General features: G+C 31.9%; 2 protein-coding genes across 8 annotated transcripts; both read left to right on the top strand.

Annotated features, from left to right (window-relative positions):
* The first annotated feature begins 9,141 nt into the window (after positions 1 to 9,141).
* Positions 9,142 to 16,121, top strand: LOC124839555 (subtilisin-like protease SBT2.5). 4 transcript variants are annotated; one of them, XM_047315411.2, is made up of 12 exons: positions 9,142 to 9,380; positions 9,541 to 9,578; positions 9,700 to 9,913; positions 10,473 to 10,617; positions 10,724 to 11,118; positions 11,366 to 11,461; positions 11,549 to 11,621; positions 11,859 to 12,144; positions 13,279 to 13,604; positions 13,835 to 14,102; positions 14,679 to 14,960; positions 15,462 to 16,121. In XM_047315411.2, the coding sequence occupies exons 3-12, from the start codon at positions 9,738 to 9,740 to the stop codon at positions 15,866 to 15,868; spliced, it is 2,454 nt and encodes an 817-aa protein (XP_047171367.1). In that variant the 5' UTR covers positions 9,142 to 9,380; positions 9,541 to 9,578; positions 9,700 to 9,737; the 3' UTR covers positions 15,869 to 16,121. The 4 variants fall into 4 exon arrangements, with proteins under 4 accessions (XP_047171367.1, XP_047171366.1, XP_047171363.1 ...); XM_047315410.2 differs by having other exon boundaries at positions 9,541 to 9,592; XM_047315407.2 differs by having other exon boundaries at positions 9,142 to 9,384.
* Positions 16,122 to 17,251: 1,130 nt separating this feature from the next.
* Positions 17,252 to 22,421, top strand: LOC124839570 (oxysterol-binding protein-related protein 4C-like). 4 transcript variants are annotated; one of them, XM_047315440.2, is made up of 7 exons: positions 17,252 to 17,528; positions 18,164 to 18,362; positions 18,652 to 18,897; positions 19,017 to 19,113; positions 19,801 to 20,095; positions 20,280 to 20,382; positions 22,023 to 22,421. In XM_047315440.2, the coding sequence occupies exons 2-7, from the start codon at positions 18,174 to 18,176 to the stop codon at positions 22,275 to 22,277; spliced, it is 1,185 nt and encodes a 394-aa protein (XP_047171396.1). In that variant the 5' UTR covers positions 17,252 to 17,528; positions 18,164 to 18,173; the 3' UTR covers positions 22,278 to 22,421. The 4 variants fall into 4 exon arrangements, with proteins under 4 accessions (XP_047171396.1, XP_047171399.1, XP_047171397.1 ...); XM_047315443.2 differs by having other exon boundaries at positions 18,188 to 18,362; positions 22,023 to 22,420; XM_047315441.2 differs by having other exon boundaries at positions 18,183 to 18,362; positions 22,023 to 22,420.
* The last annotated feature ends 405 nt before the right edge of the window (positions 22,422 to 22,826 follow it).

Below are 22,826 nucleotides of genomic sequence, written 5' to 3'. Positions count from 1 at the left end.
TTTTTTAATAAAATGGAACTTAGTGATACTTATTTCTCTTATATTATTTAAAATAACATACTAATAAGTAATTAAAGAAAAAAGTTGTAAATTTTAAAACATAAAAATTTAAACAATTATTGTAGATTGAAAGGATAGAAATATATGCATTTAAAAAAACATGAGCATGGGTAGTGATTATACCACTGAATCACTCACTCATTATGATAAATAGTTTTTCTTTTTACCAAGAAAAGAGCTGGCCTCACATTTCTTACGTTCCACTCATGATTAGTTTTGACCCCACCACCAATATAATAAATACATTATTATATCAATATTAGTAGTTGAATCACACATTCTAAGGGAATTTAATAGCAGATTGACTGAAATTTGAAACCAATCAGACAAAGTTAAGTTACCTGTTTTAGTTGTAATCTATTTGTACATTAATGTTCACATATTTTACACCTTAGAATCAATTCTTTTTATTTGATCAATAAACATATTAAAAAATACAATCTTTAAGTTTTTTTTTTAAAATTTATACCATACTTACATATTATAATTAAATATAATACATGTTATAATTAAATATAATAAATACTCACTCTTAGTATTTCTTATAAATACTGATACACACAATTGTGTTATGACTTATATAAATGCTAGTCGTATGTTTTTATTTAATAAATCAATTCAAAATTATACAATTTTTAATTGGGATAAAGAATATTGTTCATGGATATGCATTTGCAGATTTTCTGTAAACCCGTATGCGATTGACAAAATGGGTATCCATGAATTTGCATGCAGGTCACAAATGGATTTTCGCCTGACATCTCATGTAAAAGAGTTGTGGTCTTTTTCTTCCAGCACTTCCAAAATTTGTAACCGCATCCCAAAATTTTTAAAATAACCATTTGGCTATTAGTAATAATAACTTCGGAATCAATTGTTTTTTAATTTTTAGAGTAGAACTTTTGGAATATAATATATAAAATAAAATTTCTGGAACAAAATTTGAAAACAAGTTTTTTAGAACATATGAAATGTATTTTAGAATCAACTTTCTAAAATAAACTTTTCTTAAATATATAAGATGTCTTCTGGAATTAGCTTTCCGAAATAAACTTTTTGTAACTCAGAAAATACATTTTGAAATAAATTTGAAAGATAATTCATAATATAAATTACATTCCAGATATACAATTCGTAGTACAAATTATTGTACAATCTGTAATCAAGTTTGGAAGGCAACCCAAAATATAAACTACACTGTGTAATCTATATATAAATTTATTTTCGAGAGTGTATAATTCATAATACATATTTAGAAGACAAACCATAATGTAAAATACATTTTAGATTGTATAATTATAATGTAAATTTACATTGTACAACCTATAATGTAAATTTAGAAAATAACATAAGATGCAATTTTTTTAATTAGGGGTGAATAAGTCATTTCACTAAAACCATGAGATGCAAGAATAAAACTATGGGGATGCAATCTGCATATTCTAGAATCCGATCAACATAAAAATAAAAACACACTCTTGAAATCAAATCACATGTTCCGGAAACCAAAAGAAAAAACAACAAAATTATCACAATATCTTATAACAATATGGCCATGAAAATGTAGCATACCGACACTAATAGCAAATCTCTATTGAAGATGGAATAAAGAATTAAAAACTTCATAAAACCATTGTTAGGGAAAACAACTTGTGATCCATAATTAACAAACTCTACAAATACTAATTTTCTCTATACACAACCGTGGATGGAGAGCAAGACACAATAGTCATTAAGTTCAAGCTCAAGAATAACATCTTCAATAGCCTTACATTAAGATCGAGGACTTACATCAATGCTTCTTTCTTGATTTGATTTTCAATCATCCAAATTAATAGCAGCACTTGAAGGTCCCACTTCATCCAAACAACAAAAAATCATAGGGTTCTCAAAGGGTTACAGATACTAGTCAGTGTCAGGCCAATGGCAGTGCCCAATCATTTATCGATCTCTTTACTGTAGGACCAAGATTTTAGCGAGAACTTTGAACTTAGTAGTGTTGTTGACATTAACAATACAATTGGGATAAAATGCAAATACAGTACCATAATATTGTGGCACTGCTTTTCAACAAAAATTGGCCACACAAAGTACACCAATTTTAATTACTGAGATGAAATATACCACTAAGGAAACTTTGATTGGCAAACAATTTTAACTTTTCTAACTACACAATAATCTTCATACACAATAAACAGGACAACTACTGGCAAAGCATGGTGTAGTGTTTAACGATGATGGAAGAACCCCAGATGGTAATTTAAAACCCTTACTGGAATAATAAAGTACCTTGGCCACTGATGATGGAAGAACCCCAAATGCCTTCTTCACGTACAAGCAATCGTTACAAGATGTCTAACAAAATGTTTGAACAACTAAGAATACATTTCAAAAATGTTTGAACAACAGGAAAAACATTCATACCTTAGGGTTCCAGATTTGCTTCTCTTTTCCAGTTAAAGGAGAAGTGTTCTCAGAATCTTCGACGATGGAGGTAGAACCTTCGACAGTTCGGTGACGGCAGAGTGCGGCAAAGCCTTCAATAGCGGCGAGTCTTCGATAGCGGCGAGCCTTCGACGACAACGAACCTTCGACAACGGTAACCTCGACGGCAGCGAACCTTCAACAACGATAACCTCGACGGCAGCCTTCAACAGCAGCACCGAGTGAGTGGAATGAAAGGGATGTAAGGCAAAAAGCAAATGAAGCCTGCAAAACAGATATAAACTTAAACTGCAGTGAATATAAAATAGTTCAGTATTTTTAAACTGTATTATTAATTAGTTTAATTAGTTTTTAGTTAACTGTATTATTAGTTTTTTAAGTTTAAAAAGGTATGGATTAACTATAGTTTAAGTATTTTAAGTTAACTTTGCCCAGCCCTAACTATGGGATGCACAAGAAAAGGTGGGGATGCAGGAAGAAAACATGGAGTTGCAGGAAGAAAACATGGATTTGCGCAAAGAAATCCCCTTCCCTCAGTTAGAATGACATAGTTGGGCCTCATATGTTTATAAGCCTAAATTTGATAAGACCCTCACCTAAGCGACATATTGGGCCGACACAGAGTTTAATTTCAAGACTTCTACACACACCCTCACTATCAGTTGACTTGAAATGCGTTTTAGAAAAATAGTTGAGAAAGCAATAGGTTGGGGAGATCCATTCCCTTGATCTGTTTAGATATTTTCTGAGAAATAATTATTTTCCCGATGAAAGATGCAGAGTAAGAAAAAGAAAAAGGGGTAGAAATAGCATCGATAGTTTTGTAAAAGAAAGGAAGAAGATTTTGACCTAGTAGTATGTAGATGTTTAGGTGGTGAAATATTAGAATGAAGGATGATAGAAGGCACTAATTCCAGTGCAGCTTTGGTAGATGTTTTAGGGTAATGGGAAGTGAAGGATAAAGGCAAAAGATAAAACAGAAGTTTGTCCGTGATTGTTTGAAATTAAAATAATGAAATTGAGAGCCCACCTCTCCCATGATGGATGGCAAGGATTAATAATGATCACAACTCTCTAAGCATGGACCAAGAATAAAAAAAGGTTTAAAATTGTGAATAGGTGCTACCACTAGCTGCATAGGGATATTGCATTAAGAAATCCAATGGGTGAATGAAGAGAGATAAGAATCAGGACTTGTGAAAAAACCTAAAAAGGGTAAAATGTGTTGAAAAAGTGAGATAGACTATGATTTGGGGTGATTATGTGTCCTTAACTGGCATCAAAAAGTCCAGTCACTTTTCTCACACTGACAACCACTTTTGTCCCATTCATAACAAGTGCATGTCCTTTTCAAACCAACACATGCCTACAAACAAACAATTCTTATACAAAATGTTTTACCATCAACTTTCAACTACGAACTTTAGGTATTCATACATAAAATCCACGAATAATTAATAATTATAATATACGTGGATATTTATTATCTGATAAAATATTTTATCTATTTATAAATAAATAGATAAATATATATCATATTATTTATATTTATAAAAAATTAAAATTAAAATTTAATTTATATTTAATTTAATTAACTAAAATTAAATTAATTTATATTTTATTAAGCTAAATTTAATTAAAATTAAAATTTAATTTATATTATATTATATTTTTTTTATAATTTTGTTTTTAAAATATATTTAAGTATTCACCTATATTTAAGAATTTTAAATAATTATAAATATTTTTTAAATTAATATCTATAGAATAATAACAGGTTTAATGTTTCAATAGGTCCCTATTTTCATCCAGAATTTCAAATAGGTTCCTTTCTTTTTCAGAATCTCAATTGAGTCCTTATTTTTGTAAAATTGAATCAAATAGGACCTTTCCGTTAAATTAAAATGACGCCGTTAAGAAGAATATGCTTTATTTCTGGGTGAAATAATGACGGCGTCATTTCAATTTGACAGAAAGATCCTATTTGATTCAATTTTACAAAAATAACGACTCAATTGAGATGCCGAAAAAGAAAGGGACCTATTTGAAATTCTGGATGAAAATAGGGACCTATTGAGACATTAAACCAATAATAACAGGAGTAACAAATAAATTATTTTGTCATGAAAACAAGTACTATTGATTGATGCCGACTCAACTCCTTATTATTCTTAATTTCAATGGGCTGATTATTTCACTTTTATGTTTTCTTAATCATATTCTTCTGAATTTTGATAACTAATTATTTTATTTATGAATTAAGTGCGAACGAATAACAGTAAAATCATAACTTTTTCTTTTCTACCTTTCTACTTTCTTTTGGGTCGGAGTAATCTTTGCCGTGTTCACTAATTAACACTTTGTTTGGATTATAAATGAAGTTAAGGATAAGTTTGAAGCGTTTCATGGTCTGGTAAGAGGAATAGAAAACAAGACACGGCCTTGCTGCATTAACCATTCACCTCATTTTGCAACTGAAGGAAGATAAATGTGTTTAGGCGCAATTAAACATTAGTTTTTTTTTTCATAAGACATACTTAGTATTATGTTGTTTTTTGGTATTTAATGTAAGATACTTTAGAAAGACAGAAAGTACATAATATGTTTATTAGACGATGATGTGTGAAATTAAATAGATGCAATGATTTTGGAATTTTATTCTTTCCATTTAGAGAATGGTGGACATTGATTATGATTATGTTAAAGTTGATAAAGATGGGGTAATAAAGCAAGTTATGATGAGGTAGTGATGGCTATAAATAGTAACAGATATTAAGGTGTGTATGTTTGTACTGATTACATTGCAATGATAAGGACATTGTGATTGTAGTTTGGTGATCTTTGACTAGACGTTAATGAATATGTAAGATTACACGTACATTCACTCCGATGTGATCCATCAAATAATAAAATTTGTTTTTTTTATTCATCTCGTCCCACGACATTACACCAATTCATCACTTTGGTTTTATCTCTTATCAGTAAGGGCATGTTTGGTCACATGTGGTGTATGAGCATGGAGACAAGGCTAGTGGGTCTCTCCACATGTGCACTGCACAAACCAATCCTCACCTATAATCTTCACTTCATCTTTTATGTGTCTTGTTTTGCATAGCTTAAAACTCATTCAAAGAAACTTAAATTTCAATTATTTATGCATTACCAATAATTAAAACTTCGATTATTCATGCAAAGTCCAATATCACGTGATCATTTGACAAATCAATCCACGCATTCCTTCAATATCAAATTTGAGAATCAATCATAAGTTCAAAGCAATATATATACAATGAACATTGTTTTTACTCGTTAAAGAAATATCTTTCAAGACTAATTTCACAAATTTCTTCAACATTTGCTTTTCAAAATATTTATTGTTATATTTCTTCAACATTTACAAATAATACGGCACATTCTCAGTACGAACTTAATTTCTCATCTATCATTTCATATTGTGTTTTTACTAATTTGAACATAAAAAAATATATTTTACAGATGGATATTCCACCCAATTAATAATCAACCTTTCCATATCCTTCAATGTTTACTTTCACGATCTAAAATATAACAAGAATATTTTATATTTTTTCTTAGAAATGTAAACATACTGGCGAGAAGAAGACAGAAAAAAAAATGAAAAGCATAGCAGATATAAACGAGATACATGTGCATGACAAGGCAAGATGACACTTTGGAACTGTTCCATATGTCACCATCCTCTTTTGCTTCCAAAAAGTTTCGCCTTTTCCTCACCATATACACCATATAATTTTTTTCTTCATTTTTCCTTCTTTCATTCAATTTTCTTATATTCTCAAGCTAACATCACACACATTTATATCTCATTGAATTGTTGGTATCTTTTTCCATATTCATGATTAAAGTTTTATTTCAGTCCACTCACCTAAACTCTCCTTTTGACTCTCAACATTATTAAATAATAAATATTCATGAATCCTTCACATGCACAAAGTTAGATATTATACACCATGATTACACTGCTCATTGTTTAATCTGCAAAGTCACCAACGTAATCAAAATCATATTATAGTATGTCAAAATTAAAAATTCCCAATTTATTTATTAAGGTCCTACGCTTTGGAGCTAGGAACTTTTTTTTATATTAATTAATGTTTGTCATCTATTTAAAGGGAATTCATGTACGCGGTAATGAAATGATGAAGTCAGATGAGATGAGCAGGAGTATGACTAATGACTAATGACTAATTAAAGTAAGATTACTATAAACTATCACTAAAAGCAACAATATCAAGATAAAATAATGCTTTTAGTTAGACAGAGTAAATCTCATTGGGATTCAATGTTAAATTTTTGAAAAAGTTTAATTATGAAAGTGGAGAAAAAAAACCACTTTTATATATCTGTTTTTCTTGATGATTTTAATCTCTGTATATACACTACAACATTAAACATTTCAAAGTAAGAAAAAAATATGAATATTAATGACGGGACTTGAAATTAATATGAGATTGAGTTTTATATGGGCTGAAAAAAAAAAGTAATGAGGAAAAAAATCTACAACTATCTTAAATGAATAATAATTTTTATATAAATTTATTCATAATTTAATATTTTAATGTTGACTTTATATTTAGATAAATAATTTTGTAATTTACAAAATATTTAAATATATTAAATTTGAATTACTCTTGTTGTAATTAATTATTTTTAAATATTTTATTTCAAATTAATCAGTTCAAATTTATTGAATTTTAATTATTAGTAAATATAAAAAATATTTAAATGTTAACTAATTTTTTAAAGTGTATCAAACTAATCTAATTAGCTTAATCTGCACGAGAGTTAAATAAATTAGAGTTAAATTGGAGATGGATTGATGTGTAATTCACAAACAACAACCATTTATAATTTTTTGAATAAAAATTTGATTTAATACAACATACATTGACATATTTTATTTCAGTACAATTAAAAAATAATCTTAGTACAAATTTTAATTTTGTTAATTTTATTTGAATTTTGCTAATGATTGAGGTCATTAACGTCAAGTCATTCTTATCTTAATATGCACCCAAAACTTAGAATATATGTGTACGGGTTGAGAAAATCATAAGATTAATTATATAACATTATTTTTCTCTTTGATGAATATATATGGTAATTACTAAATACCAACATGCTTATTTACTTCAACATCTGAGAAGGAACAAATAAAACTAACAAAATTAAAAGTTTTGTGCTAAATTAATTTTTTTCCTGTGTTTTACAAAAAAAGAATATTTTAATACTTTGTCCTACTAAACTAACTATTTATCTTAATTTAATTTATCATTTTTTCATCATAGCTATTTATTAATTCTAATTATATAGATTGACAGTTTAATGTTTTTAAATATTAAAATATTTTTTAATTGATCCAATATAATAATTATGGTGGGTGAAGTTAAGTTAAAAATATATATAACTTCCTAAAAGGTAAATTAAGTTAAATTAACTTATTTTTAGTTCAATTTTTGATCACCTAATTCAGATAAGTTGTATTGCTTATTTTGACAAATCACATCCTTTCAAAAATAATCTATAATCTGATATTTGATAATAAAATCCAAACCATTAATAAGTAAAAAGTAACAATCTTAACAATTTCAATACAAAATTATTTTCTATTAATATAAAAAAAACTAATCACCATCAATTAAAAAGTAGATATTCCAATAATATTTTCATTATAGTCAACTTAATAGTTTTTCAATCAAAACCAAGTTTATAAGAAATTATGAAGAAAAACACGTTAGTTTGAAAATATGTAAACTTTTTAATTTTACATGAAATTTTAAATCATTTACTTTGGAGTACTCTGATTATTTCTAAAAAAAATACTTTTTTACTGAATTAATATTTTTTATTTTAAAATAATTAAAATTTTCTATTCAATAATCTATCCTTTCAAATATCTATATTCAAACATATTTTAAGTGTCTTGCCTATGCAAGAATCATTAATGTAATCTGTGCTTAAATTATGAAATTAATATTTTTAATTGAAGTAACTGCAGATAGGACGAAATTATTTCATTAATGAGGAATAATTTTTTTGGTTGAAAATGATAAACAGTTAATTTTCTTATCATAATTCTCTCAATTATGTATTCATTAGAACAATGTTGTACTACTAAAACAATACTCTTTGAACATAAAATTTCTAATAAATTACTCAATTTTTTTCCATTCTAACACAATACAAAAATTCCATACTTAATAAATGGGTACGTCAGTGTAATAATAGAAATGCAAAATTTCAATAATAACAATGATAATAATAATAGAAGTGATAATGAGTCTGCACCCCTTTTCCCATCCCTGTGATTTCGGACACGCGTAAACGCCACCAAACGTGAAGGGCAATATCGTCCTTTCACCTCAACTGCCTCCGACAGCCTGCGCGCGAATGTCCCCTTTCCGACCTTTTATTTAATATTATTAATTTGCGAACAAAGCAGAACCGCAACCTCACAATTTTCCTAGAAGTAAAAAAATAAAAACACTCACACTCACATTGTTTTTATTTATTTATTAAATTCATTAAAATCAGAGCAACGAAAACAAAATGATTCCAATAATAATGATAAACAATGAAAGCTAATTGTTAATAATACTAACATCGATATTAATATTACTTCCTTGCATCAAGATTCAAGATCAGCCATGATGCTCTTACTCCACTCCATTGACATTCAATTAAACAAATAAACCAAACCCTAACACTCACTCTTCACTCACCACTACCTTCTTCTTCTTCTATGGCTTTCAGGTTCAACACTGACCGTTAGATCACTGATCACCGCAATGTAAATGAATGAGTGAGTGCATTGACGTGTATGTGAATCAAGTCAAGTAGGTGTGCAAACCATGTCCTTTCACTTTTCTTTGATTCCATCTTCTTCTGCTTTTCTCCCTCACAATGATTCTTTGCTTCCTCTTCTTCATTACTCTTCATTCTTATTCTTATTTTGTTTGATTTCCCAACTCATGTTTTTTTTTTCTCTGCTTCCAGTTTATGTGAGTGAAAAACTGCTGGCTACTTTGATCAGAGTGAGTGGTCATTGGTAAAGTTTGTTGCTTTGAGCCCAAATTTGCAGCTTGTGATTTCTATTTAGTAATTTTTTAGTTACCATTTTGTTTAACTGGTTGGCATTGACCGGACTTGACACAGATCTTGTAAGCTATTGGAGTTGGGATTGGTTGGTTAAAATGAGATTGTTGGAGTTTGGGTGTGTGTTGGTTGTTGTATCTGCACTTCTGATTTCTGGAGATGCTGAGATTTACATAGTAACTGTTGAAGGTGAGCCTATCATAAGTTACACTGGAGGTATTAGTGGGTTTGAAGCTACTGCAGTGGAATCTGATGAGAAGATTGATACCGAAAGGTACTTGTATACGTTCCTCTCTGCTCTTCTTTGTAATTACTAGTTAGAGGCGTTCCTTTGACTTGTTTCTTTCTTCAATAAAATAACCTTTTGAGCCTGAACTTGTTGTTAGCCGAGGTGAAACTGTCAATAGATTAAGAGTCTAATTTACATTTCTTCATGAATAAATTTAGTTTTGACCCTCTTAAGAAGTATGAACAGTAAAGTAAATGGTTTAACTGTTCAACTATTGCTCATATGAAGTTTTTATTGGAAACCTGAAGTATTTGAGAAGTAGAGAAAAATTTATCTTTCTTGTGTAGGCTAACGTGTGATTGCGAACAATTTGTTCATAGATGGTGCCTTTTTTCTCTCGTTTTTGAGGAAAATAATGCAATGATCACCACCCCACTCTGTTTTGAGCAGTAATTTTCATTTTACCAAAAAAAAAATAATATTGGCTGTTATTTTTGTCCTCTAGCATGTAATGAACCAAGAAATGGATGTTGGATCGTGTGTTTGTGTTTCAGTCATTCATATCAGGTTGCTGACCTTTTATACTACTTAAAACTTCTTCCAGTGAATTGGTTACTTCATATGCTCGCCATCTTGAGAAAAAACATGACATGCTTCTTGGTTTGCTGTTTGAGGAAGGGACATACCAGAAACTCTATAGCTATCGACATCTTATAAACGGGTTTGCTGTTCATATTTCACCGGAACAGGTGAAGTCTTCTTTTATTCTTTTATTATTCTTTATCCAGCTGAATAACATATTTTGGATTCATTTCCTTACTCTAATTTCGATATGTTATCCCTTTATATTAGTAGGCAGAAACTCTAAGACGTGCTCCGGGAGTGAAATCTGTTGAGAGGGACTGGAAAGTGAGGAAACATACAACACATACCCCACAATTTTTAGGGCTTCCAACTGGGGTTTGGCCAACTGGAGGTGGCTTTGATAGGGCTGGAGAAGACATTGTCATTGGATTTGTGGACTCAGGGATCTATCCTCATCACCCAAGTTTTGCAACTCATAATGCTGAGCCATATGGGCCAGTTCCAAAATATAGAGGAAAATGTGAAGCTGATCCGGATACTAAAAGAAGTTACTGCAACGGCAAGATTGTTGGAGCACAACATTTTGCTCAGGCTGCAATAGCTGCTGGGGCATTTAACCCTATAATTGACTTTGCGTCTCCTCTAGATGGTGATGGGCATGGAAGGTTAGGCTCTGCCACCTTTTTTCTTTATTAACTTCTTTCCTTGGAATTCTACTTATTTACCCTTTCTACAAGATTGAAAGATATCAAATCGTGTCATTTTCTTCAATCCCTTTTATGAGCAAATCATAAGAAAGTAACATTAGTTCTTCATTCTTTTTCTTTGACAACATTATGCTTACAACTATACATATTGGTTTGATAACTTTTTTTAATTATTTTCTGTTTTTTCTTTGTTGTTTCCTGGAAGTCATACGGCCTCTATTGCAGCTGGAAATAATGGAATTCCCGTGAGAATGCATGGACATGAATTTGGGAGAGCCAGCGGGATGGCACCTCGTGCTAGGTGAGGAACAATAATACCCTTGGTTATTTTAAAACTGGAAACTACAATTCGTTCTGCTGCACTATACATTTGGTGTATGTTTTTCAGGATTGCTGTGTACAAGGCACTTTATAGACTGTTTGGAGGGTATGTTGCAGATGTAGTTGCTGCAATTGATCAGGTATACAAGAATATTATACACACACACAAATTGGGCTTAAGAATTCATGAAATAGTCCGTACCTCCCACTAGATTGGTTATGAGTGGATATTATTGCAACTTGCAGCTGCACTTTTAATTTTTGCTGTAAATCTCAACATTCAACATAAAATTCAATATCTTGTCCCAGAAATCTGGTTTCTTACTGTTTGTTTTCTATCTCAAAAATTATAATTTACATAATTTGAATATCTACAGGCTGTATATGATGGAGTGGATATACTCAGCCTTTCAGTTGGACCCAACAGTCCTCCAGCAGCCACCAGAACTACCTTTTTGAACCCTTTTGATGCTACACTTCTTGGAGCTGTGAAAGCTGGTGTATTTGTTGCACAGGCTGCTGGAAATGGTGGTCCTTTTCCGAAGACAATGGTTTCATATAGTCCATGGATAGCATCGGTAGCAGCTGCAATTGATGATCGTAGATATAAAAATCATTTGATGCTTGGAAATGGAAAAATCTTAGCTGGAATTGGGTTGTCACGTGAGTTTTCTGAATTCTGGCTATGTTTTTTCAGATTATTATTCTTTTTGATGGATTGATATTGAGAGTCAGGAGTTATGGTATGGATTGATTATCAAGACTTGTGAGGTATAATATGGACGATTTTAGAAGAAAATTTTCCTTTTTAGTCGATGGGAACACAAAAATAAGTTTACCTTTCTGAATTTGAAAAAAAAAAACACGTTTTCAAGAAATCTCATCTTTTTTCTTTTATTGCTTCACTTTATCTTTAGCTTTGTTTTCTTCAGTACCACTATAAAAGAATGAAAGGACAGGATAAAATTGTCTTGGCTTTTTCCTGTGTGTGACATCAATTATTTCTAAGTGTAGAAATGTCTTCCTTGGGACTTAGGTATGGCATATCCCAGCTTTACTTTAATTGGAAAAATGCATTTACTAGCTAGCTTTAATTGTTAAGTTAGAGTAGTAGTCAGAATGAAAATGTTTTATGTTAGTATTCCTTCAATGAAGTTTGGTTTATTACATGATCAGATATGTTGATTCCTGATTATCTTTCACCTTAAATGGCTCAATGCATTTTAGTGAGACAAGTCTCATCCCTTAATTAAAATTGGGTGCAACAAAACATGTTCTGTTATTTGCTTTGTAAATTAATTTTCAATCTAAGTTAAAGATACTATATAAAATATTTAATACCCTAGGTAAATTGTACTGACATTGCTAGGTGTTCTGCTTCTTTTCAACATATCTTTTGGTGACTGAGGATGTATATGTTCCTAATGTACTAGTTTTCTGCAGAAGCAGTGCGTACTTCCTAAGGATATAATAAGTTATTGTTTGTGATTTTATAAAGTTATTGTTTAAAATTTATTATTTACTTTATAATATGAAATTGGCAGAGTTGTATACACATTAGGTTTGTTTTGTTGTATTAGGGTTTAGCTATCAATGCAACGTAGGTTGCAAAGTAAATTTCGAGAGTTCATCATCAAGAAATAAGGCCTCTCCAGTTTTATGTTAATGTACGCTTACATGGCATTGGCAAATCAGATACCAATGTTCACATTTGATTTATTGTTTTGATCCCCATGTAAAATTTAAATATTCAGTACCAAATCTATGTTGCTAAAATATGCATAATGGTTTCTACAGCTTCCACACATTTGAACGAAACATACACATTGGTTGCTGCAAATGATGTGTTGCTAGATTCTTCAGTTATGAGGTACAGCCCCACAGATTGCCAGAGACCAGAACTTTTAAACAAGAACTTGATAAAGGGAAATATTCTTCTCTGTGGTTATTCCTTCAATTTTGTTGTTGGCACTGCATCAATCAAGAAAGTCTCAGAAACAGCAAAAGCCCTTGCTGCAGTTGGGTTTGTTCTTTGTGTTGAAAATGTTTCCCCAGGAACAAAATTTGATCCAGTCCCTGTCGGCCTTCCTGGGATTCTTATCACCGATGCCAGCTATTCTAAGGTAATCAAATTCATCTGTACTGGTATATCTATGTAGGTTTAGACTCAGTTCGATGCTAAGTTGATTTTCTCTTTGCCTAAAATTTATTCCACAGTCTAGTACTTATCTCAGTTACCGCTGATTTTTATCTTATTTTTCTACGTTTTCATCAATAATAGTTGTTTGTTTATGATCATAAAGTACACACTATTTATCACGTGATTTAGTACTTTCAAATTGTTATTTTTCAGGAGCTTATAAATTATTATAATATCACTACACCAAGAGATTGGACTGGACGGGTAAAGAGGTTTGAAGGTACAGGTAAAATTGGTGATGGTTTAATGCCTATTCTGCATAAATCTGCACCACAGGTGGCATTATTCTCTGCAAGAGGACCAAATATAAAGGATTTCAGTTTCCAAGAGGCAGATCTTCTCAAACCAGATATATTAGCTCCTGGTTCATTGATTTGGGCTGCTTGGTGTCCAAATGGAACTGATGAGCCAAATTATGTCGGTAAGTAATGACTTGACTAAAGTTTGTTTTCTGTGTGTGGTTGCTTGAAAACTTCTACCTACAATTATACGTTTCAACCCCATGACCTGGAAAAGAGAGCCTCTTGGTAAAAAGAAAAGAACATGTACATTGTACAATAAAACCTGTCAAACTAATATGCTCTACATAGGAATATTAGATACTGATGTTTAGGGTTTCTCTTTGTTTTGATATTACTTGTAGATAATTTTAATTCCTATTAATTGATGCTCTAAATTATGGGAAAATGTGTTTGGATTCCCTCTCATTTCTCAAGAATAATTTGTTATTTGGTTTTACTTTTTGGTTTTACGCTTTCTGTTGCAACTGCCTTCTTTACCTTTTCTCTCTCTTCTTTGCTCGTGTATATATTTGACTTTTGGCCACAGTAATAAAGTAAGGCAGTATGCATTGAGATTTTTCTCTTTTTCTTCGTCTGCATATCTCTTTGTTATGGTATCAGAGCCTGGTTCTGTTGAGGTGTGACAAAACTAGAAGAAAAACTTGGCAATATATTATATATCATATAAATTGATAGCAGTTTTTTTTCTTGTGCAGGTGAGGGGTTTGCCATGATCTCTGGAACTAGTATGTCTGCACCACATATAGCTGGAATAGCTGCTCTTATAAAGCAGAAGCATCCTCATTGGAGCCCTGCTGCCATTAAATCAGCCTTGATGACAACATCAACAACTCTAGACAGAGCAGGGAATCCTCTTCTAGCCCAGCAAACATCTGAATCAGAAGCTATGAAGCTGGTCAAAGCTACTCCTTTTGATTATGGGAGTGGACATGTTGATCCGACAGCTGCCTTGGATCCTGGACTCATCTTTGATGCAGGTATGATTTCTTCTTCCCCAGTATAATTATTTCTGTCTTAGCAAGTTTAACTTATATACACGTATTTGATTAATCCTGGTAAAACTCCATGAACTTGAAGCCATTTTTTGGCTGGTTCAGTTGTTCAAGAGAAGTTTACTTGAAAGAATCTCTATAAAATGAAGAAAAAAAATGACATGGATAGAATTGTAATTAAAATCGATTGTTAAATTTCTTTAACCACAGCTGGGACTTTCTGCAGTTGTCTATTTACTCAAACAATAGGAGCCTGAAATAAATAGTAGTATTAAAACAACGGGAACAACCAAAGTATAGGGATAGTAGTTATGATATGTAAAATCACCTTAAATATGAAAGTCATTACAATACATTAAAAAAAGATCATTATTACAAAACTCAATTTTCACTTAAATAGCAGTCCATGACTGGATAACAGTGTAAACAACTTTTACTCAGCGTATTTCAATTATATATAAGAAATTTGCTTAATCAATATTGCAGGATACGAGGACTATCTGGGCTTCTTGTGTACAACACCGGGCATTGACATTCATGAGATAAGGAACTACACTCACACACCATGTAACACCACCATGGGCAAGCCATCAAATTTAAACACCCCTTCTATCACAATTTCCCATCTGGTGAGAACTCAAGTTGTCACACGCACGGTCACAAATGTCGCCGAAGAAGAAACCTATGTGATCACAGCCAGAATGCAGCCGGCTGTTGCCATTGAAGTCAATCCTCCGGCAATGACTATCAAAGCAGGTGCATCACGACAGTTTTCAGTGACACTGACAGTTCGGTCAGTGAGAGGAACCTATAGTTTTGGAGAGGTTTTGATGAAAGGGAACAGAGGGCACAAGGTGAGGATTCCTGTTCTGGCCAATGGATACCGAAGATAGATGTCATAGCTTAGTTTGGTCAGCAAAGGAAAGCAGTGTTGCTTGTAATATTCTTTGTAACTTGTGGGGAATAAGGTACGGCGCTACATTTATTCGTCTAAATTATATATATAATATTAAATCATGAATAGGTGTAATGTAATGTAAAGGTAAGCAGGTGTAAGGGGTGACTCCTAGTTTCTTCCACATATAAAGTTTTGCTTATATGGTCTAGTAATTTGTTGTAATGCTTCATCATAAGTTTTTCCCTGTATCTGCCTCATTCCCCAGAAGTATCTTGCTTACTGCATGTGTAATACATGAAATAATTAGTAGTATAACATAAAGTATCAATGGCACAGCGTAAATTTTACCAAAGCTGTTGGCAAGTTCAAGTCCCTGGCTCTTATTTCAGCAGTAGTCATAATTTGAAAGCAAATTACGTCTTTCTTTGAATACAATATGATTGTTAGTAGACCTGGTTAAAGGACATGATTATTGACTTCTTGCATTTTGTTTTTTTAGTATTATTATGTTCCACCAAGAATGTCCTAACTGGGTACGTTTTCTCCTTTTATTTACTACTATGCCTACCAGTGGTCCACCACACTTGCTGCTTGTAGGTGTGTATGGAATCTTTTGGAGTTAATTGGATTGCTGAAAATAACAATTTAAGGTGGCTGAATCCTATGACATGTTTTTAATGATAGACTTCTGAGTGGTTTAATCAGTGACACAATAGTAGCAACTCCAACTCCACAAGCAAATGTATATGTTTAGCAGTTTAAGGAATATTTGGATAACTAATTGAAGTTTCTATTTAAAACATGTATAAATAAATATATAGTAGCAACTCCAACTCTTTCAGGGCTTTATTCCTCCACCTCCATTTATTTTGCTGCACCTCCAAATTTTACTGGTATTTCAAATATGTCTCTTTCAATATATATATATGTGTATATAATATGTTAAATTAATTAGATAAGTGGTAATTATTATTTACTACAATGTAATATTTTTACTAAACATATTTGTCAACACCAAATTCCTCCAGATAAAAAATAAAAATATAATGAAAAAATAATAATAATAAAAAATAATATAATTATAAAGAGTACAATGTAAAGTTTTCTAATTAAAGAAAATTAATGAAAAAATAAATTGGTTTTTCAAATTAGTTAGAAATTTAAAAAATGCATAAATGAAATTAAAAAAAATGAAAAAAAGTAATTAAAAATTATTTGGCCATTTTTTTTATTTCTTTGTTTTTTTTATTTGGGCTTCACGGGTCCACTTTTTTTTCTAGGCACATGTTACAATGGAATGTGGTGTTTTGTTCTTCCCTCAACACGTTTTTGGCAATTTGGAGAGAAGCATGACATATTTTGTTAAAACAATGATAATAAAAAACAGGTCACAAGGGAATGAAAAGGGGAGGAGGATTTTAAAAATTCATTCCAAAAACAATATTGGAGGTGCAGGAAGAAAACCCCCCACTCTCAATACTTCCACCATTGGCCTGAACAACAAAGTTTGTTTCCGTATTCAATCAAATTCTTAAAGAAGCAAAAGTTTGAGTTCTTACATAGTTTTTCTCACATCTCACTTCATCCATCCAATCTACTGCTAAATTCCGCTTCTTCTTCATCTTCTTGATAAACTCAATCTCAACCGGTGCAAGGTATGTCCTGTGTTTCTCAACTATTTCCACGTGTGATTGCGTGCTGATAACTGTTTTAGATTGAAATAAGTTTCGATTCTTATAAGGTTGGTTTTCTATGGCTGTTTTCCGGCACCTCCAAAGGGTGGTTTAGTGGTATTCATATGAATGCACACTACATTGTTTGTAGACATTTTGGTTAATCACGCAACATAATGCTATTATAATATTCTATGCGCTTGTTGTCATGTCACCTTAAGGCACGTGAAAACGAAACGAGGAACAAAAAAAAAGAAGGTTGGTATCTCGTTCTCTCATCACACAATACTGTAGAATATTTTTGGTACCAACTCTGGTCACAATTTTCAAAAGTAGAAAAACAAGTTATTTGTTTGATATTCTTAAAGAAGTTAATTAAAATATAAAAATAAAGGATTGAACTAAAATTATAGGTTTTTTAAAATGAAGAAATTAAAATAAAAGAGAATAAAAGACGACAAACGAATGCTGTCAGAAGCTCTCTTCTATTATCAGTTTTTAAAAATAATTTAATATCGTTGCTAAAAATTATAAAGGTTACCATTATTTGCTCATATTTTGAATTATTAATATTTTTAAATAACTCTAAATGTATTTTTAATTTAATCTATACATAGAGAATGGTAAATGTTTAAGGTTAGGTGGGAAATGGAGGTTGCGAAAGGGAAGGAAGCTAAAAAAATTGTTTTGACCAAACCCTTCTCAATAGAAGGCGAATCTGACGCAGAGCCGTTTTATAGAGCTCCCAATCTCCTACGTCGCTTGTTAAGTTTACTCAAGAACGTGCGGCCAGGATCAGATCTCACAAACTTCCAGGCATGTTCTCTCTTACACTAACTTTCAGCTTCATCTAGACCTACCCAATTTACATAAAATGCTTCAAGGAGATTAATGAAGTTTTAATCGCTCGACATATTCTATTCTATGAATCTATTTAGACACATTTCTTAAAACTTCGATATATCAATTAATTACCTTTGCCTATAATGTTGTGCAATAAGAAAGACTGAAAATTATAATTGTGAATACAATTTTAAAGCTTAAATTTTTAGCAAAAATTAATGATGACTGTCTGGTAGATTGATGTATTTTGTGTTGTGTACAGCTGCCGCCTGTGTTTAATTTGCCAAAATCTCAACTCCAATGCTATGGTGAATCAGTGTATTGCACATCTTCCAACTTGCTGAGCAAATGCAACAGTGAGCAGAGTCCGGTGGACAGGTTCACATCTGTGGTAGCATGGAGCATATCTACCACACGCCCTTCATCTTTTGGTGTGGCTCCTTATAATCCTATTCTTGGAGAGACACACCATGTTTCTAAGGGCTATCTCAATGTCCTACTGGAGCAGGTACTAGTTGCTTCTCAACTTGTCATCAACACTATAGTCACATTATGCTCAAATTTGGACTCTCTCTCCATTCAACGTGTTAGATTCAATACAATAACATTATCTCCTTGTGTCTGCAGGTTTCAGTCAACCCTCCTGTGTCTGCCCTCCATGCAACAGATGAGAAGGAAAACATTGAAATGATATGGTGGCAGCAACCTGTTCCAAAATTTCGTGGTATCTTTCACCTTTTTTTCTAGGATCATTAGTAACTCAAATCTACACTAACACAGTTTAGAAACTGAAATGTACCATTGCTATACAATTCTTCTTCAATTCCTACTTAAGGTCTCGACAATGAACTTCCAGAATGGTTGTGGTAGCTTTCAGTTTTCGGCATGCAGCTAATTTTTGTGGTTCATTCATAGACCAATTATGAGATATAAGCAAGATTTAACAAAGGAACATATGTTCGCAGTACACTCTTCACATTTTTTAAACTCAATTACAAATCATAAATGTGTGGGAGTTTCACTTCGTATTTGTTGAGTCACACTCATCATTCCGTAATTTCTGCTGAATTTTAACTAATGAAATGGCTGGGAGTGTTAGAAAGATGCTTTTATTTATGACATAACATGGGGTAAAAGTAGTTCCACCATGCATTCTATCAAGTGCTGCATTTCATTCAGATGTCACTAGTACAATTTGTAGTCTTCCTCTAGATGGGCAAATTGGGTGTGGAATCTTTACATGTTCTTCTGACTTATGCCATGGTTGAATCCACGCAAAACATTGCTTATATTGGTCCACAATGATCTTGAACAAGTACTTTAGTGAACCTGTTCTGGAAGTAAATGCTAGCTCCTTATTCGGCAGCCATGTTCTGTAAATTCATGAGAGTATTTCAAACTAAATATGCAGGCACATCCATTGAAACAGAAGTGCATGGTAAACGGATGCTGAAGCTCCTAAATCATGGGGAAACATATGAAATGAACTGTCCTCGCCTTTCAATTAGAATTCTTCCGGTTCCTCGGATGGACTGGGTTGGCAATGTTAATATACGGTGCCCTGAGACAGGTCTTGTTGCTGAAATATCGTACACATCAAGTTACTCGCTTTTAGGATTTGGGGGAAATCGCAAATTGATCAAAGGGAAGATCCTTGACCCATCATTATTCAAAGTTCTCTACGAAGTTGATGGTCATTGGGATAAGTAAGTGTATAGTCCCTCCAACATCTCTATGATTTAAAATTTATTTATTTCATAGAATTCTTTTCTACAATTCTCTAAGTTTTGTGTAGAAAAATAATAATTTCACATGACTTGGTTTTTGAAGATATTATGCTACACATGATGATTATAGATGACACGTTTCTTATGAAATTAAATTATGCAGGACCGTTCAAGTGAAGGATACAAAAAGTGGAGAAATCAGGGTGATATATGATGCAAAAGAAGTCATTTCAGGTCTCAAAACACCTATCATCAAGAATGCAGAGGTAATTAACCTCTGTTCTGTATCCATTTGCTTGTGAACTTTAGTTAGTTATATTTATACATCCGTGATATTTATCAACTAATCTTCCTGGCATGGCCTGCAGAAGCCTTTTCTGATTAGTAACTAGAAGAATGTGCTCTAGATAAATCATCCCCTTTAAGAGTGAAGAAAAAATTTGTTCTTTTCAATAGAATATAAACACAAGTAAAATTGTATTAAAGAGAGGAACAAGTTAATCCAAAAGAGTTACTGACTGTATGGTCAACTACAAGCCAGACAGTCAACTATCAAGACTATAGCAACTACCAACTTGGATGGCAAATTATCAACCTGGACGGTCAACTACCAAGTCAGTGATAATTACCAACCCGGTGACAATTACTAACCCGGATAGTCAACTAATAGACCAGACTACAAGTCATCAACCGAGACGGTTAACTACCAAGCTCGCGACAAATCATAAGGTTGGATGGCCAGATCAAATGGCCAATCACCAAACCAGATAGTCTAAACAAAGTCAAAGTAGATCAACTCCAAAGCTCTTTTATTTAAGATTAAAGCATAATTAGTTATGTTTGGGTCATAATTAGGTCAATCTTAACTAAAAGCTGATCGCAAAATTTATAGATAGTGGTTTGAGATAGTTGATTTGGTAATTAGTTGTCCAATCTATTGTTTGACCGTCGAGTTTGTTGATTTGTTGCCGGGTTGATAGTTGACCGTCCGAGTTGATGACTTGCTTGCTCATCTGTTAGTTAATGTCTGGCTTGGTAATTGCCGCTGACTTGGTAGTTAACCATTCAGCTTGTGGTTGACCGGATAGATATCAAATTTTTTTATACCAAGGTAATTTTATTTTATGACTATCAAATAATTATAAAAACCTGCAGGCTTACTTATTTGATACAAGAATTTAATTTAACTATTAGATTGTCAAAATTTAAAAGTAATTATGGTTGTAATTTGGTTCTAAGTTTTTAATAGTTAGTTAATTTTACAGTCAAACAGTATTATTTTGTATGACTCATCAGTTTATCCTTTTGAAACTTAAAAAAGAAGTGATATATTGTTGCTCTTTTTTCCATATGACAATGAAAAAGAAACTCAAACGATAGCAACACATAAAAAACAATTAAATACGGTAGAGCACCTCCTCACATAACATCATTATGTGCTTCAGTTTTAGTGATCCTACAGCAATCAATAATCATTAACAATATCTTCTTCTTATCTTATTTTGATTTTTTTATAGAAGTATAATTTTGTTAACATATCACATCAATCATTTAATTGTATAGACGTGTTGGCATTGGTTTGGTTGGGAAAAAATATTACTCTGTAATTCAGAGCACACGTCCCTTTTCAAACACATGTACTGTAGGAAAGACTTCTGCATAGCTACCCAAGCAGATACAGATGTACATTAATAATCTCGGTCATTATGCAAAGTTAAAATTCAGATGGGTTTAGTTAACACTAACAATTAATCATACGTCATAAGTTTGGTACTTTACAGAAACGACCAACAATTGTCAGCATGAATTAATATACTATCAATAGAGTTAATAATTTAAATTTTACTCGATGTTAGATAATTTGACCATCAAAAGGTTTTATTGTTGTTGTAATTGTCATATGCAGGGTGTGTTGACAAGTGAATCAGCTGTTGTTTGGGGCGAGTTGAGTGAAGCCATAATGAAGAATGAATGGGAGAAAGCAAGAGAAGAAAAGGAAGGTGTGGAAGAAAGAGAGAAGAAGATGGTGAGAGAAAGAGGTATGAAAGGAGAAAGTTGGGTTCCTAAGAATTTTAGGGTGTCCTACAGCAAAGACACGAGAGAATGGAACTGTTCACCCATTCATAAATGGGTCCCTTTAGCCCCTATTATAGCTCCCTAATTTATTTATTGTTATTAGTAATTTTCATTTTAAAATTCAGTACTTTTGTATTATCAATTATTTTAATATTAAAAATTTCACAGTAAACGTGTTGACATAAATATCCAGGAACATGTTATATAAAAATGGAAGGACCAAAAAGATATACGATGCAGAGACAAAACGAAAAACGATGGGAGTGGAATAAAGTCTTTATTGTCACAACCATAGCTTTGGACATGTTAAACGTGCTCGATCTCTGTCAATCCATGATGCAACATGTGAACACGATTGAAAACGTTCTAGTTTTATTTATTTTTCTTCAACAACATCGAAATCAATTATTTGTTTTAGATGGGTTAAATATATTGTAGCTTTCAAAGTCCAGGTTTTTAACTAAAATATCTACTACTATTAGTAAAAAGGTTTCGATAACTTTTATAAAGTTTTAATTTCCAGTTTCATTACTTTTTAATTAATATAAAACCACGTCGTTATTAGATTTGATCTCATCTTGAGAAGCATAAAAGACTTAGGCATAATTTTTTTTGTTGATTATTTGAGTGAATT

Source organism: Vigna umbellata, chromosome 1 (assembly GCF_029865625.1).
Source record: "Vigna umbellata cultivar VRB3 chromosome 1, Vumbellata_1.0, whole genome shotgun sequence".
In the NCBI taxonomy this organism is placed as follows: Eukaryota; Viridiplantae; Streptophyta; class Magnoliopsida; order Fabales; family Fabaceae; genus Vigna; species Vigna umbellata.
The sequence above is the reverse complement of the archived record's forward strand: the minus strand, read 5'-3'. Positions and strand labels throughout refer to the sequence as shown.

Bases quoted from the DNA above. Each gene is read 5' to 3' on its own strand.
- LOC124839570 (XM_047315440.2), top strand. From the start codon at position 18,174: ATGTTTAAGGTTAGGTGGGAAATGGAGGTTGCGAAAGGGAAGGAAGCT. The intron at 19,114-19,800 runs GTATCTTTCACC...CTAAATATGCAG, and splicing joins ACCTGTTCCAAAATTTCGTG to GCACATCCATTGAAACAGAA. The intron at 20,383-22,022 runs GTAATTAACCTC...TGTCATATGCAG, and splicing joins CTATCATCAAGAATGCAGAG to GGTGTGTTGACAAGTGAATC.
- LOC124839555 (XM_047315411.2), top strand. From the start codon at position 9,738: ATGAGATTGTTGGAGTTTGGGTGTGTGTTGGTTGTTGTATCTGCACTT. The intron at 11,462-11,548 runs GTGAGGAACAAT...TATGTTTTTCAG, and splicing joins GGGATGGCACCTCGTGCTAG to GATTGCTGTGTACAAGGCAC. The intron at 13,605-13,834 runs GTAATCAAATTC...GTTATTTTTCAG, and splicing joins CCGATGCCAGCTATTCTAAG to GAGCTTATAAATTATTATAA.